At 48.5% G+C, this 15,644-nt stretch overlaps 1 protein-coding gene across 1 annotated transcript in view; it reads right to left on the bottom strand.

The window, feature by feature from the left end:
- Positions 1 to 1,614: 1,614 nt before the first annotated feature.
- SLC3A2 (solute carrier family 3 member 2) overlaps positions 1,615 to 15,644 on the bottom strand; it is a 40,835-nt gene continuing 26,805 nt past the window's right edge. Inside the window, exons 2-10 of the mRNA XM_019954961.2 lie at positions 7,260 to 7,697; positions 6,700 to 6,873; positions 5,997 to 6,091; positions 4,346 to 4,414; positions 4,201 to 4,259; positions 3,841 to 4,021; positions 3,588 to 3,731; positions 2,244 to 2,327; positions 1,615 to 2,117 (exon numbers count right to left, since the gene is read on the bottom strand). Coding sequence (XP_019810520.2) covers positions 1,755 to 2,117; positions 2,244 to 2,327; positions 3,588 to 3,731; positions 3,841 to 4,021; positions 4,201 to 4,259; positions 4,346 to 4,414; positions 5,997 to 6,091; positions 6,700 to 6,873; positions 7,260 to 7,697 — 1,607 coding nt within the window. The 3' untranslated portion in view covers positions 1,615 to 1,754. The remainder of the gene's footprint in view (positions 2,118 to 2,243; positions 2,328 to 3,587; positions 3,732 to 3,840; positions 4,022 to 4,200; positions 4,260 to 4,345; positions 4,415 to 5,996; positions 6,092 to 6,699; positions 6,874 to 7,259; positions 7,698 to 15,644) is intronic.

Here is a 15,644-nt window from a genome sequence, read left to right as displayed (position 1 = left end):
AAACCAGGAGGGCCAAGCTCAACCCGAGGCTATGAAGCCAACCTAAAAAATGGCAACCCACTCCAGTACTCTTGCCTGGAGAATCCCATGGATGGAGAAGCCTGGCAGGCTAGTCCATGGGGTTGCAAAGAGTTGGACACGACTGAGTGACTTCACTTTCTAAGAATCATTATGACCCCAAGCCCTGTGGATCTACCTGCAGGATCCCAGCACTGCCTATCAATCATCTCTGAAGTCTAGACTTTGCCCTCAGCTACTGGGAGGTGATCTCTAGGCCTCTGGAATGTCCTGACAGGAGTCTTTGTTAGTCTGGGGACTTCAGATGTGATATTATGACAAGGGCATTGTGAAACAGGGCCTCTGGAGGGGCTGGAGACTAAAAGTATTAGCCAGAACCTGCGGGAGGGGCTGGAGAACGAACATTAGCCACATGGGCCTCTGTGATTAAGCCTCAAGAATTAACTCTGGACAGTAATGGGTCAGGTGAGCTTCCCTGCTCGGCCATACTCTGTGGGTTGGTCAGAAGGTCTGTGTTCAGGGCTCCACTGGACTCCTCTCAACTGGGAAAGGACCACCAGACGACCCTTCATGTTTGGATGCCAGATCAGCCAATTCCAGATGAGCCCGGGCTTGCGTCCTTGGTTTTTGAATGTGTGTCCTTTCTCTGGAGTAAATCTGTAATCTTGGTGCTTCTCAGTTCTGTCTTTCTAGAAAATAACCCACTAAGGATAGTCACAGGGACTCAGAACTCACAGCTGATGTCTGAAATGAGGGGAGTACTATGGGGACCGCAACTTCCGGTGGTGCAGTTTGCCAACTCCTTGCTCCCTGGCCCCTTACTATGACCTTCATCATCTGCCCACCCCTTGCCAACCACACTTCATCCCTGGTCCTCTCCACCTGCCCCCTCCTCATTCCTCATTCCACCCCGGGCACTGGAATTCTCCTTCCCAGACATCTAGCAAGTAAATTCCCTCCCGGATTTCAGACCTTTGATTCAATGCCACCTCCCTGGTGAGGCCCCCACCCTAAACTCCCTCCATGCCCACATACCGCTTTGTCTGCTCTACTTTTTCCTCTCTGAACACCATCACCATGTCCACCAAACTCTAAACTTAACGCATCTCATTTCTTCTCTGTCTCCTCACTAGAGGATAAGCCCTGAGCAGACAGAGATCTTTGCACTGTTTCCTCCTGTAAACCCAGGAGCTAAAACAGTTCCTGGCACATGCTGAGTGCACAATAAATCCTTGTTGAATGAAGAATCTGCAGTACTTGTAGAAAACAGGCCACCCTACACCCACCTTTTCTCCCAGAAAGGCCAAGTCTGCAAAACAGGAAAAGTGACCATGCTTGGCTGGAGACCACTGTTGAGGGAGGTTAAAAAGAAAAAAGAAAGAGTCAGCAAGAGCCAAGACCTCCAGGAGAGGTCTTGAACCTTGTCCAGGCTCGGGGAGGAGGTAGGGTGCTAGTCCGGCCTGACACCTCCTGGCTGCTCTGACTTCGGCAGGCGCCTTCCGCTCTGGTCCTGATCACTGTGAGGGGGTCCAGCGGGGGAAAGGGGAAGGAGAGAGAAATTCCTGCATTGACAGCAGGTGGAAAGAAGACATGGCCTCACCAGGCAGGAGTGACTTTTATTTGAAACCAGAAAACACCCTATTTGGGGGTTCCTCTGTAACAGTTTAAAAAAAAAGAAGAGAGAGAAATCAGAACCCAAAGGGCCAGGGGATGGGGGGAAGGGTAGTGGGCCCAGGTCAGGCCACGTAGGGGAAGCGGAGCAGCAGCCCCTCATGAGGTTGTAGGTTCAGGTGCTCCAGCTCAAGGGAGGTGCCCTCCTCACGGCCTGGCTGGGTGCTGAGCAGCAGATCCACCCTGGCTGGCAAGCTGGTGCCGGTGGGCAGGCTGGAGGCCCGCAGCCTGGCCAGTTGGCCCACATCCCCGAAGTTGAGCACTACGAGGAAACGCTCGTTCTGATCCCACTGGCGGATGTAGGAGAAGAGGTCGGGCCCCGAAGAGAGATCGTAGAAGTCTCCATGCAGCAGGGAGCGTTCCTTACCCCGCTGATCACTCAGCCAGCGGAACAGGGAGAGGAGGGAGTTACGGTCCTCACTCTGGCCCTGCAAACGGTGATAAAGTGATAAAGATACTTCAGACAGGGACGAAGGGCTCCCCGGGGCACAAAGTCCTACCAGCCACCAGCCCCCACCCCTTGACAACAGGCCCTGCCCGTGGAAAACACTCACCTTCACAGTCATGCTGATGTTTATAGATGCTGAGGTGTTGGGAAAGCTGGATTCATCCCACAGCATGACCGGGGCCTTCACAGGCTGAAAACCAGGCAAAAGAGGACTGAAAAAAACCTAACTGCTCTCCAACTCCTCCCCTCATTTCCAGATTTATAACCTCCTCTACCTCAGGGCCTCGCACACTGTCCGCTCAGCCTGGAGGGCGCTTCTTCCAGATAGCCATAGGCCAATCCCTCACTGTGCTCTGATCCCTGCTCAGGGACCTCCCTCAGGTTTTCTGAGGCCACTTGATATAAAATCGACTGTATCCCCTGCTCTCAAAGCCCCCGACCCTGCTTTCTTTTGCAAAGCACATGTCAGCACCGGGCATCCTTATTACATGTGCTCACCATCTAATTTCACCACCTCCAGCTCTTTTGTGTACTGCTGTATCCTCTGTGCAAAGCACACAGGAACTACTCTGTCAGTTTTGTGGAATAAGTGAAAAATGGGTTTTATAAATGGGGTTCCCAGGTGGCACTAGTGGTAAAGAACCTGCCTGACAATGCAGGAGACATAAGAGATGCAGGTTCAATTCCTGGGTCGGGAAGATCCCCTGGAGGAGGGCACGGCAACCCACTCCAGTATTCTTGCCTGGAGAATCGCTATGGACAGAGGAGGCTGGCGGGCTACAGTACACAGGGTTGTAGAGTCAGACACAACTGAAGCAACTTAGCACACGCATACACGGGTTTTATAAATATCAGCTCAATGTCAACCTCCAACCTTGTGGCTAAAGCCAAGTGGGCGCCTTCATGGTCTTACCCCACCTCGGCTCTCGAGGTGTGTGTATCTGGTCCCCTACAAAGCTCTGAGTTCCTGGACAGCACAGGGCCTAACCAAGAGTAGCCAGTGTCCAGTGAATGAACAAATTACTAAGTAACAGCTACTGTATTGAACTCCTACCAGGGAGCAGGCACTGCATTTTAAATATGCCTTGTTTCAGTCATAACTACTCTCTGCATGTGTTAGTCGCTCAGTCGTGTCCAACTCTTTGTGACCCCATGGACTATAGCCCACCAGGCTCCTCTGTCCATGAGATTCTCCAGTCAAGAATCTTGGAGTGGGTTGCCATTTCCTTCTCCATACTACTCTATAAGGAATGCAATTATGGCAGAAAAAATGATTAAGAGTTAGAGAGAGAAAATAACTTGCCAAGGCCACACAGTGACTGACCAGGGGGCTGACTAGCAAACAAGCTTTCCTTCTCAAGGCTCATGGTCTGTCCGCCACCAGCCACAGAACCACTGTGATGGGTGAACACAACCTCTCCCACTGTGCTGGGCAGGCAGCAAGCATTACCTGTCCAGGAAGGCCAGCTCCCTCCAGGCCAATCTCGTCTCCATAGCTGAACACTGGGGTCCCCGGCAGGGTGAAGAACAGCAGCTGGTAGAGTCGGAGGAGTTGGGGCGAAACAAAGGAAGTCAGGAGTCCCGCCTGAGACACCTGCAGGAATGGACACACTCGTGAGCCCCAGAGCCCACTTCTGCCTCCACCTCCCAATACTCTCTTCCAAAAGGCCTCCTGCCCCCTCTCCCACCACTGTGGTACTCACACTCCAGCTGCACCAGTTGCTGCCAAAGGCGTCCAGATACTGGGTGACCAGGAAATTTGTATGATTCCCAGTTAAGCTGGAGTGTGACAGGTAAGAGCTAGTCAACAACAGGTCCCTGGTGGGTTCGAGTAGCCTCAGGATCTGCTGAAGGTCGGAGGAGTCTGTGCCTGCAATCAAGAGCCTACACACAGCAGAGGGAGTTGAGGTTAGTACTGGACAAGAAAGGAGAATGGAGGCGAAGAAGTTTCTCTAGGCTAGGAACTCCGCCCTTTCCTGGGGCTCATACTCCACTCGGGGGGCGGGGGGGGGGTGGTTTCCCAGAGTGGAGCTGAATTGGGGAAGCTGGGGTCTGGCACCCACCGATCCTCACTGACGCTCTTAGTGATGTTCTGCCACTCAGCTAAGAATGAAGACGGATTCTAAAAGGAAAAGAGCAGAGTCGTGAGGAAGGGAAGGCTATCGGGCCCTGGCAAGGCTTCTGTTCTCACATAGAAAGGGTACTCACTGTCAGATTCTGCACATCCCGGACCTGAAACCCGTCCACACCGGTCTGCAGCCAAAACCTCAGAGCTTCCTATGGGGAGAAAGGCAGAAGTACAGAGGAAAGCCATCACTGCTGATGCAAAGGCTCAGAAGATTCCAGCCCACACTAAATCTTCCTACCCTATACTTCCCTGTGACCTCAGGAGAGGCACTTGCCTTGAACAGTCTCACTTTCTTGCCTCTACTATAAACCTTTAGCCTTCAGTTCCCCTTCCATTCCAACCCATCACTAATCCTTAGTGATATAGTGCTCTTCTCTACTCCTCCCCATGGTAAATCACAAAGCTTTAACACCTACAGAAAAGGCCTATACACTAAATGTTAACTTCCTTCAACACTCAGCATATGTAAAATGTTGATATACTCATTTTACAGATAAGGAAACAATGTCAGAGAAGCAAGGAGGCATGCCCAAGGCCACAATCAGAGAGCAACAGTGAAGGGACCTAAAATGTTAACCAAGATCCCAAGATGAGTATACTTACTCCTCTCCCAGTTTCTTGGAGCCTGGGGAGGGTCTAAGTAAAAGAGCCATTCAGAGCAAGACTCAGGATAAAAGCCTGAAATTCAAAGCACAGCCCCAGGGCAGTTTACCCAAAGATTTGAAAAGAGAAGCCAGCTCTGCAGAATAGGCCCAGGCTTGAAGCCCTGGCATTCCTGTGGCACGTGACACAGACCCCCACTCCCCCTGCCCTCTCTTCTGGGTTCTCTCTCTGCTCCCTGTCTTCTCTCTTCTGGTCTCCATCTTCATCTGAGGCTACCACACTTTGCGCCTTAACATCTAAAAATGTTCTCTTCTCAGTAACTTTTAAAGGGTCTTCTAGCAAGTGGCAAGGAATGAACCAAATGACCCCAAAGGTCAATTGAAATGCTGGGAGTACAGAATTCTACCTCAGAATCCTGGCTGCCAGCAGAGGGTCAGAGTCTGCCTCCAGTTTTGTTCTACCCCTTCTGAACTGGTCAGTGCCCTAGAACCCAGGCATTAGGAGCTGGGATGACTTTCAAAACCCCACTCCCAGTCTTCAGGGTACGGAGTTTGAGCCTTATACCTTCAGAGAAGGCAGATTTGAGATTTAAGATTAGTTGGGACCTTCAATCCCAGGGCATATTAAAGCCCCTCTGAACCTTAGCTTCCTCACTTACCGACTTGGGATATGAGTAGGAACCTTGTTTGGTTATAGAGGATTAAAGAAGGTATATAAAAATACTCGGCATATTCCCGGACACATAGGAAGACCCCAGTGCTTACAATTTCAGACTGGGCTGCCTTCCAAAACACATCAAATAAGAAATGGGAAACCAGACAGGACAGGATTCCCACAGAGAAAGGGCTTACTCTGCCAAAAGGAAGAAAATTCACATCTGAAAAATTCCATCCTGGCACTGTCACCCTCAGAGTCAGGGAAACAAGTGGTCTTTCAGAAAAGGAACAAACAAAAATAGGGATGTACTACTTGCCTATCCTTCTGCCTGTGGGAAGAGTGTGCCTGCTGGGCTACAAGGAGCCAGGGGCCCCTCAGGTGGTGCCAGGCTACGTTTATAGAACTCACTATGAAAGGGCCAAACAGCCCCAGCATCCGGCTCCCACCTGCCGTCAGCACCAACACACTCACCTTCATTTTGATGGCCACAGTGTCAATCTGAATGGATTGAAACCAAGGGTTCTGGCCCTTGTAGTTGGGAGTGAGGTCCAGGATGACCCGGATGCCTAGAACAAAAGAGGAAGAGGTGGTTGATAGAAAGACTTTGGGAGAAGGGAAAAGGAAGAAATCAACAAATACAAGTCGGTAGACTACTCCCTATGTACTGGTACAAAAGCTTAGATTTGAACCCTGGTGTAACTCATTTCATTGAAACAAAGATATGAGCAAATATGGGGGGGGAGGCGGGGTGGGGGGGGGGGGGTCAGTGTTGGGAGGGAGTAGTGTAACACAGAAGGCTGAGCTATGAAGCCCTGGCCCCCTCATTCCCAAAGTGAACTTTTTTCAAAGTAAGACAAGATTTTACTTTAATTTTTTTTTCTCCAAAGGATCTACTCTTAAGTTTTAAAACCACTGATTTAGCAAAAGCCTACATTTTGCAAATAAGAGCACTGAAGCCCAGAAGCTAAATAACTGTATATCCAAGTATACAAAGTCCCTGAACCACCTGACAAATCCACTTTAAGTTGAAGCCTAACAAACCCACCCTGGACCTGCCCTAGGAAAACTGTAAGCCAGTCAGCAGTAAACCAGACAAAAATCCTCTCCGGACTTTCCCCTGGCCAGAAGCCCAAGTCCTCTCTAGCTACTGCTTTGCCAGTTCTAGGACACCCACTCTTCTTCTTGGCCGAGTGCAGGAGACTCTCAAAATCTTCCTTGGAGCCAAAAATGGGGTCGATTTGTTCCAAGTTGGTCTCTGTGAGGTCATCCTCCTGGTTCTTATGAATTGGGCCCAACACAAAACCCTTCACCTTCAGGGTGCTTAAGTAATCCATCCGCTCCTTTAGGTCTGAAATGGAGAAGCAAAGTTACAGTGAGGCCTCGCCGAGGCCCCTGATCGCCCCTATAAGGCTGGATCACCAGACTGAGACGCTGATGTAAGGCGGCTAAGCAAGTTGCTTCAGAAACACGCTGCGACAGGCTACGGGCGCCGGGAAGGGGAGGGGAGCATGCTGAGTCAGCCACCCTCAGGAAAGAGCAAGTGGGGGACAGCTCCCTTCAAAGAAAGCAAGGAGGGGCTACGTCTCGGGGAGCGGTCGCCAGTACCGAGTAGGGTAGAGAACCGTCTGAGTCAATCTGGGAACAGAGCTCGAAGTTGGCGACCATTTAAACCAAGGGCCCATGGGGTGGGAGGTGAGGACGCGCGGGGAGGGAGATGGGGGCGCCCGGACTCACCCGCTAGGTTGCCTGCCTCTTGGCCCAGGAAGGCCCGAAGGTCTCCAATGCGGTAGAGGGCACCCTTGTGCCACCATCTCTGCTCTGGCAGCTCGCGGCAGCGTGGCGCCTGCACGATGATGACCACGGCGCCGGCCAGCATGCCCAGCCAGCCGAGCCAGAAGAGCAGCAGCAGCGCCCAGCGGGTGCGTACCCAGGCGGGGCTGCCCGCCACCTTCAGCAGTTCCTCTTTAGACAGGCCCGTGAACTTGGCCTCGGCCGCTGCGTCCGCCTCGTCGTCGGCCACCTTGATCTTAACCAGACCATTCTTCTCGGTGCCGCCCGCCACGACCACGGCCATCGCCGCCCCAGACGCCGCGTTCATCGGCTGCTTCTCGGGTTCCAGCTCGTTCAGTTCCACTTCCTTCATGTCCACCTCGGTGTCCTGGCTCATGGTGCCTGCGGAAACGGAGACAAGACGCAGTCTGCGGTCAGCTGTTGGCTGGACACCTGCCCGGATCTTCTGGCCCCAGAACAGACTCCCAGGCTTCCGTGACTCCGCTTAGGTTCCCCGACCCAGTCTGCGGCGCGGCGGGCGCGGCCTCGGGGCCTGAGTAGGGGAGCCCCGCCCCGGCCCGCCCCTGCTTGTCCCTTAAAGTGGAATCTCCTGGGTTGCTCTTTCAGGGACTGAAAGGGTGGGCGGCGGCCGAGGGAGTAACGTTGGGAACTCAACTCCGATGGCTGCGTGGTTCAATCCCCCTGGCCCATTTCCTCATCTAGAACCGTCTAGTCCTAACAGTTCGGACATTCAGAAAGCTGAGCACGGAGCCACCTTTAGGCGGGCGGAGTCTGCCACCTGTCCCGCCCCCGGCCCCCGCGCTGGTCCTTCCCGCCTCCGCCTAAGTGGGCTAAAGCGGATATGCACAACTGCGGGGGTTCCGAGGCTCTTCTTCGCCCACTCGGAAGGTTTGTGACTTCCCGGGACACCATCTTCCATTTGCCCACGCCACGTGAACTCAGAGTCAACGAAACCCAACTCAGCCCTTTCCCCCACCAGGCCTTGTCTTCTCAGGCCTCTGGGACTTGGCACTGGACCCCTGCTTTCCCGCAGGGCTTACTCCCACTCTTTCAAGATATCTTGAGTGTAGTTCAATTCATCATGCAGCAACTATTTACTGAGTGCCCATGTAATAGTGTGCTTCATTAACTTTAGTGAATTAACCCTAATCTAGTCTTCTTCATGATATCTTATGATGAATCTGTTTGGACAGGAGAATTGCTGACATTTCCCATTTTACCCTACCCCGCCCCCACTTTCTGGCGCCAGGATGTCGGGCAGCTAGGAATCTGACATCCAGAAGAGACTGATAGATAATCTCGGGACTGACAGCATGCTGGGGCTGGGCCTCTGTTGGAGGCATCCATCTTCTCAGTACAGATCAGAAGGTGCCCCGGCCAGACTGTTCCCCACTTTGCAGGGCCTCCTGCAGATTAGTCCAGTGTCCCCCTCCAGGTGCCAGACTTCCCTTACCTCCCTGTCCCTTCGCAGTGGTAGGCCTTGGAGGCAGCTGGTACTGCCGAGGCCTTGTTGGCATATGGCCAAGGCACCTCGGACTTGCGTGTTGTTGTTCAGTTGCTCAGTTATCTGACTCTTTAAGACCCCATGGACTGCAGCATGCCAGGCTCCCCTTCCTTCACTACCTTTAGCTCAAACTCATGTCCACTGAGTTAGTGATGCCACCCAACCATCTCATCCTCTGTCGCCCCTTCTCCTCCTGCCTTCAATCTTTCCCAGCATCAGAGTTTTCCAGTGAGTCGGCTCTTCGCATCAGGTGGCCCAAGTATTCCAAAGACCTTGAAGACCACCCAACTTCTCCCCACAGAGGACCCTGAATTGAGAGTAAGAGAAGGTTCATCCAGACATCAACACCACAAGGTGCCAGCACTCTCAGGAACTTCTTGTTCCGAAGCAGCACCAGCTGGGTTATTTTCAGAGAGGACCTGAAGGAAGTTAAGTTCTTTCTCCCTCTCCCACCTGGGCTGGAAGCCAAGACAGCTGTGTATTTGGAAGAAAACAGAAACCAAGATCTGAAGAAATAGAAGAGGTACCAAAGGAGAGCCGAGGCCATGAAAAAGCTCACCCTCTGCCCTTCCCCTTCATTCCTCTCCCCTCTTCATACCAGACTCATCCCCACCCCCCACCCCAAGCAAGCAGGTAGAGGCTGTTCAGACCTGTGCTGCATGATGATAGCAAGTCCAAGGTGCCCTGGCCATATGCCAAATAAGTGCCAACCAGACTGAACAGACTATCACCAGCATGAAAGCTCAAAGTTAAGAACTGTGGGGTCATACACTCTGAGATGTTTCAACGTAACACTCCCATACATACACACAGTATCTGACTCACAGTCCCCCACAGCTCCAGAAAGATGAAACCAATCCCCGCCTGCATTTGGTAAAGAAGCTAACAACTTGCCTCCCCAAGTTTATCACCCACCACACCCGTCACAGGGACCACCCTCCAGCAACATCAGCCTTCAAACACCTGTTAGTCCTGCCACATAAGCAGCTGTCAGGCCTCTGCATCTTTGTGCACGTCATCCCCTATGTGTTTTGACGTTCCTTTTCTGCCTCATAACCTCCAGTTCATTCCAGACCTAGCTCAAATGACAGCTTCTCTCAAACCCCTGGAAAGAATTACTTTCCATCCACTGTGCACGTATCTCTTCCTGGGCTGGAAGAAATCACATCCTGTTTATTACTTTTCCTTGTCTGAGTGTCGGCACTTCAAGACAAGTGGCAGAGCCTTGTGCTACTTGATGAACCTGCCTGCTCAGACGTAGGCACTTTATACTGAAGTGAAGTGAAGTCGCTCAGTCTTGTCCGACTCTTTGCAACCCCAAAGCCCACCACGGTCCTCTGTCCATGGGATTTTCTAGGCAAGAGTACTGGAGTGGGTTGCCATTTCCTTCTCCAGAGGATCTTCCCGACCCAGGGATCGAACCCAGGTCTCCCACATTGTAAGCAAGACACTTTACAGTCTGAGCCACCAGGGAAGTCCTAGGCACTTTATAAGTGTGCGGTAAATAAGTGGATGAACTATTATCATTAAAACCTGGTATTTCCCTTCTTAGAAGCAACTCAACAAAAGCAGCATGTATTTGAAAAGAAATGTGCACCTCAGTGTTCACAGCAGCATTTACAATTGTAAAAATATGGAAGGTGTCCTTCAACAGACCAATGGATAAAAGATGATATAGTGTATGTGTATGGAGTACTACTTGGCCAGAAGAGAGAAGGGACTTTTGCCATTTGCAGCAACACAGATGGACTTTGAGGGCATTATGCTAAGTGAAGTAAGTCAGACAGAGAAAGACAAATGCTGGATGATATCACTTATATGTGGAGTCTAGAAAATACAACAAACTAGTAGACATAACAAAAAAGCAGCAGACTTGAATATAGAAAACAAACGAGTGGTTACCAGTGTGTGTGGGGGGCACTCTATAGGGTGAGAGACCAGGAGGTACAAACTACTGGATATAACACAGGCTCAAGGATGTGTATACCGTGGGGAACAGAACCAATACTTGGTAATAACTGTAAATGGAAAGTAACATTTAAAATTGTGTTTAAATTTTCTTAATTAAAAAAAGGCAGGAAAAAAAGTAGTATGTGAAGACAAAGGGATAAAGTGAAAAGGAATTTAAACAACACTGTGTGGTATCAAGAGGAAGCTGTTTATGCAGGAAAACAAACCAAGACTTGTAACTGTTCAACCAAATAAAACCAAGTAATAAATCTAGTTGAAGGGGAGGACAAAAAAAGCAACAGAGCAACACAGCAGAGAAAGAGAGCTGAAGGTGCTAGAGATCCTCCAATCCTAGTGTATGTTGCTAAATGCAGAACTTAATATTTACTATAGAATTCAAAGTATATAATTTGTTCAAGAATTTAGCCTTCAAGAGAAGCAAGGAAAAAAGTAGTTCAAGAGTCCAGAGCCAAATTAAAAAAGAAAAAAAGAAAGAAATGAAGACAGTTTGAGAGACCTTGGGGACAATATCAAACATACTAACACTTTATAGTGGTCCAGAATGAAAAAAGAGAGAAAGGGGCAGAGAACATTTATGAGGACATAATAGCTGAAAACTTCCCTAACCTGGGAAATGAAATAGACATCCAGGTACAGGAATCACAGAGAGTCCCAAACAGGATTAACCCAAAGAGGACCATACCAATGCACACTGTCTTTAAAGAGCGAATAATAAATGCATCAAGAGGAAAGCAACAAGTTAAAAAAAAAAAAAAGAGCCCAGAGCCAATAAGGACAGATTAATGAGGTCATTAATATCTTCAGGACTTTACACTCATTCAAGCAAATGGTGGGGGCGGCAGGGTGGGTGGTCGGGTTGGGTAGTTGGGGCCCTGAAGTTCAGAGGGCCAAGTCCACAGAGAAAGTTCCTTTCTAATCCCCTGTTGCAAAAATTCATGTCCCATGTTTCCCAACAGGTGAGGATTACTTGATCTTAACCAAAGACGGAAGTTTTCCCCTCTCAGTTCAGTTCAGTCACTCAGTCGAGTCCGACTCTTTGCGACCCCATGAATTGCAGCACGCCAGGCCTCCCTGTCCATCACCAACTCCTGGAGTTCACTCAGGCTCACGTCCATCGAGTCAGTGACTGACGTCCATCAAGTCAGTGATGCCATCCAGCCACCTCATCTTCTGTCGTCCTCTTCTCCTCCTGTCCCCAATCCCTCCCAGCATCAGAGTCTTTTCCAATGAGTCAACTCTTCGCATGAGGTGGCCAAAGTACTGGAGTTTCAGCTTTAGCATCATTCCTTCCAAAGAACACCTGGGACTGAACTCCTTCAGAATGGACTGGTTGGATCTCCTTGCAGTCCAAGGGACTCTCAAGAGTCTTCTTCACAGCACAGTTCAAAAGCATCAATTCTTCGGCACTCAGCTTTCTTCACAGTCCAACTCTCACATCCATACATGACTATTGGAAAAACCATAGCCTTGACTAGACGGACCTTTGTTGGCAAAGTAATGTCTCTGCTTTTCAATATGCTATCTAGGTTGGTCATAACTTTCCTTCCAAGGAGTAAGTGTCTTTTAATTTCATGGCTTCAGTCACCATCTGCAGTGATTTTGGAGCTCAAAAAAATAAAGTCTGACACTGTTTCCACTGTTTCCCCATCTATTTCCCATGAAGTGATGGGACCAGATGCCATGATCTTAGTTTTCTGAATGTTGAGCTTTAAGCCAACTTTTTCACTCTCCTCTTTCACTTTCATCAAGAGGCTTTTTAGTTCCTCTTCACCTTCTGCCATAAGGGTGGTGTCATCTGCATATCTGAGGTTATTGATATTTCTCCCAGCGATCTTGATGCCAGCTTGTGCTTCTTCCAGCCCAGCGTTTTTCATGATGTACTCTGCATATATAAGTTAAATAAGCAGGGTGAAAATATACAGCCTTGACATACTCCTTTTCCTAATTGGAACCAGTCTGTTGTTCCATGTCCAGTTCTAAGTGTTGCTTCCTGACCTACATATAGGTTTCTCAAGAGGCAGGTCAGGTGGTCTGGTATTCCCATCTCTTGAAGAATTTTCCACAGTTTATTGTGATCCACACAGTCAAAGGCTTTGGCATAGTCAATAAAGCAGAAATAGATGTTTTTCTGGAACTCTCTTGCTTTTTCGATGATCCAGCCAGCAGATGTTGGCAATTTGATCTCTTCCAGTGTGTTTAAAAAAAAAAAAAAGATTTCCAAAAACAGAGCAAAGATGGGAAGATAGTTAGAAACTCAGGAAACTGTCCAACAGACTCTGCAACACTGCCAAAGCTGAAGGTATAATTTCAAAGACCCAGAAAAAAACCATCCAGGCTCTGCCTCTAAACTACCCATCAGCCTTGAGGAGTTTAGCCATTCGAAAACTGGATGATGGCTAATTCAAGGAACTGAGCACTTGGAGTCAAAGTGCCACCGAGATGAAAGCAGAGAAGGAATGTGAGCCCTACCAAAGGGACCCACTTGGCAGCTGTTATTAGAAGAAGCAGTGTTGGAATATTATTTGTTATTACAAATCCTGCAGGAGGGACACTGGCTGGTGAAAAGAACTGTCAGAGTTGTCTTACTAAAGGGTGAGAAATGTGAGTGGGGATAAAAGCCAGAAAGAGTAAAGGAAAAACCAAAGCCTTCTCGTTGCAGAAGAGAAATGAATGCACCATCTGCAAAATATCTCATAATCAAACAAACTGAACAACACTGAAGCAAGTCATTCTCTCTAATGCAACCAAATACTAAAAGAGAAACACCAGAGATACAGCAGATCAATTTATGGACGAGATAGAGTAGTTATTACTCTTGGATAGATGACATCAGATAGTCAACTGATCAGAGACAGAACACTGATCTCATCAAAAGGCTAATTGGTAATAAGAGATTAAATGATTCCTTACATGAACACTGAAGTACTCCAACATCAGCTCCTTCTGCAGTCCTGGTCCCACAATACTGGTGGTATTGTCAGTTTCCCATCTCCTGTGCGCTTCAAAACTGTCTGTCATCACATTCTTTGAAAGGAAGTCACCAAGTGCAGCCACAGGCAAAGGGCATCAAGTTACACTCTGCCTCCCAGGAGGCGTACCTTCATCAATTATTTGGGATTTTTCTGTACAGAAGACTTCTCTCTTCCCTCTCATATATTTATTTATCTATTCATTTATTTATATCAGTATGGATTCTTGGATACTTATTTTATAGTTTGGGTTAGAATCCAACACTGTACTGCTTTCTTGCTCCAATTACTCCAGCTTTTGCCACTGTGAGCTCTCACTTTGGCCACTGCGTCCTTTTAATACATACCCCTTCCCCTTCTTCTTCTTTTCTTTTTTTTTTCAGCATTTTACTTTCTGGCACTATATGACGCTTCAGGTTCATCTTGTATATCCTCTAGGGCCCCAGCCCTAGAAACAGCATTTCTCCAAGGAGCCACAGTCCCTTTTATTGGAGAATAGTATTAGAAGTCAAGATATGGGCACTCAGGCATCCTTTGAGGAACGAAAGTTATCCATCAAAAATATGTCTTGGGAATTCCCTGGCAGTTCAGTGGTTAGGACTCCTTGCTTTCACTGCTGAGGGAGTGAGTTCAATCCCTGGTTAGAAACTAAGATCCCACAAGCCACATGGCATGGCCAAATAAATAATTAAATAATATATATATATATGTTTTTTTCTTGTATACTCCACTTTTTTGGGGGTGGTTGGTGTCCAATTTTTAAAATCTGTCCTTACTTCAAGGCCTGAAAGATATTCATCTATACTTTCTACAGACAAAAAGGCTTTATTTTTGACATTTAAATCCTCAATCCATCTTTAATTGATGTTTACTTATGGCATAAGGTAGGGAACTAAACTCATATTTTTTCCAGATGGATAACTATAATGTGATGAAAATACATCCATAGTACTACCCTGGTGGTACAGTGGATAGGAATCCACCTGCCAATGCAGGGGACATGGGTTTGATCCCTGGTCCAGAAAGATTCCACATGCCTTGGGGCAACTGACCCTGTGTGCCACAACTACTAAGCCAGTGAGCAGCTATTGAGCCTGCTCACAGCAACTAGAAAAAGCCCAAGCAAAGCAATGAAGACCTAGTGCAGCCAAAAATACATACATACATATATATATTTGGTCTCCGTCCCTAGTTACTGACACAGAGCTCCTAACTCCCTTCGAATCTCCTGGGTGATAGGAATGCCTTTTGTTCTAATGAGGCCACTCTTGGGCTCCTAGATAGCTTCAGGATCAGGGCTGGTTACCAGAAAGGCATGACTGGAGTGATGAAACTTTCAGTCCCACTCCCCAACCTCTAGGAAGGGGAGAGGGGTTCGAGACTGGATTAATCATCAATGGCAATGATTTAATCAACCGTACCTACATAACAATATCTAATGATCATACCTACAGTTTCCGAGTTGGTGAACACATCAAGGTGCTGGCAGCGTGGCACCCACACCCCCACTCCTTGCACCTCGCCTTCTTCCCAAGTTGTAGCCTTCATAATAAACTGGCAATAGAAGTTAAATGACTCAGTCCCTCAAGGAACCCATTTACTCTTAAAACAACTAAATGACCCCCAAAATCTTTGTCAAATATTATGATCCACTAATCTTTAGTTAATTCTGTATTTCTAATTATCCAAAATTAATCTGATCCTGTGATTCCCACAACCCCCTATAGCCTCTCCTCCTCAATCCCCCTGTTCAGTATCACAGTTCAGTGAGTGACACAGCTATTCTTCCAGTTTTCTAGGCCAGAAGCACATGGGCAATTTTCCTAGCTCTTATATCTTCCTATCCTCCCTGTCCAGCTAGATGCTAGTATAAACTCTGTAGCC

Source organism: Bos indicus, chromosome 29 (assembly GCF_029378745.1).
Source record: "Bos indicus isolate NIAB-ARS_2022 breed Sahiwal x Tharparkar chromosome 29, NIAB-ARS_B.indTharparkar_mat_pri_1.0, whole genome shotgun sequence".
Classification (NCBI taxonomy): domain Eukaryota; kingdom Metazoa; phylum Chordata; class Mammalia; order Artiodactyla; family Bovidae; genus Bos; species Bos indicus.
This window is presented reverse-complemented; position numbering and strand designations above follow the sequence as displayed.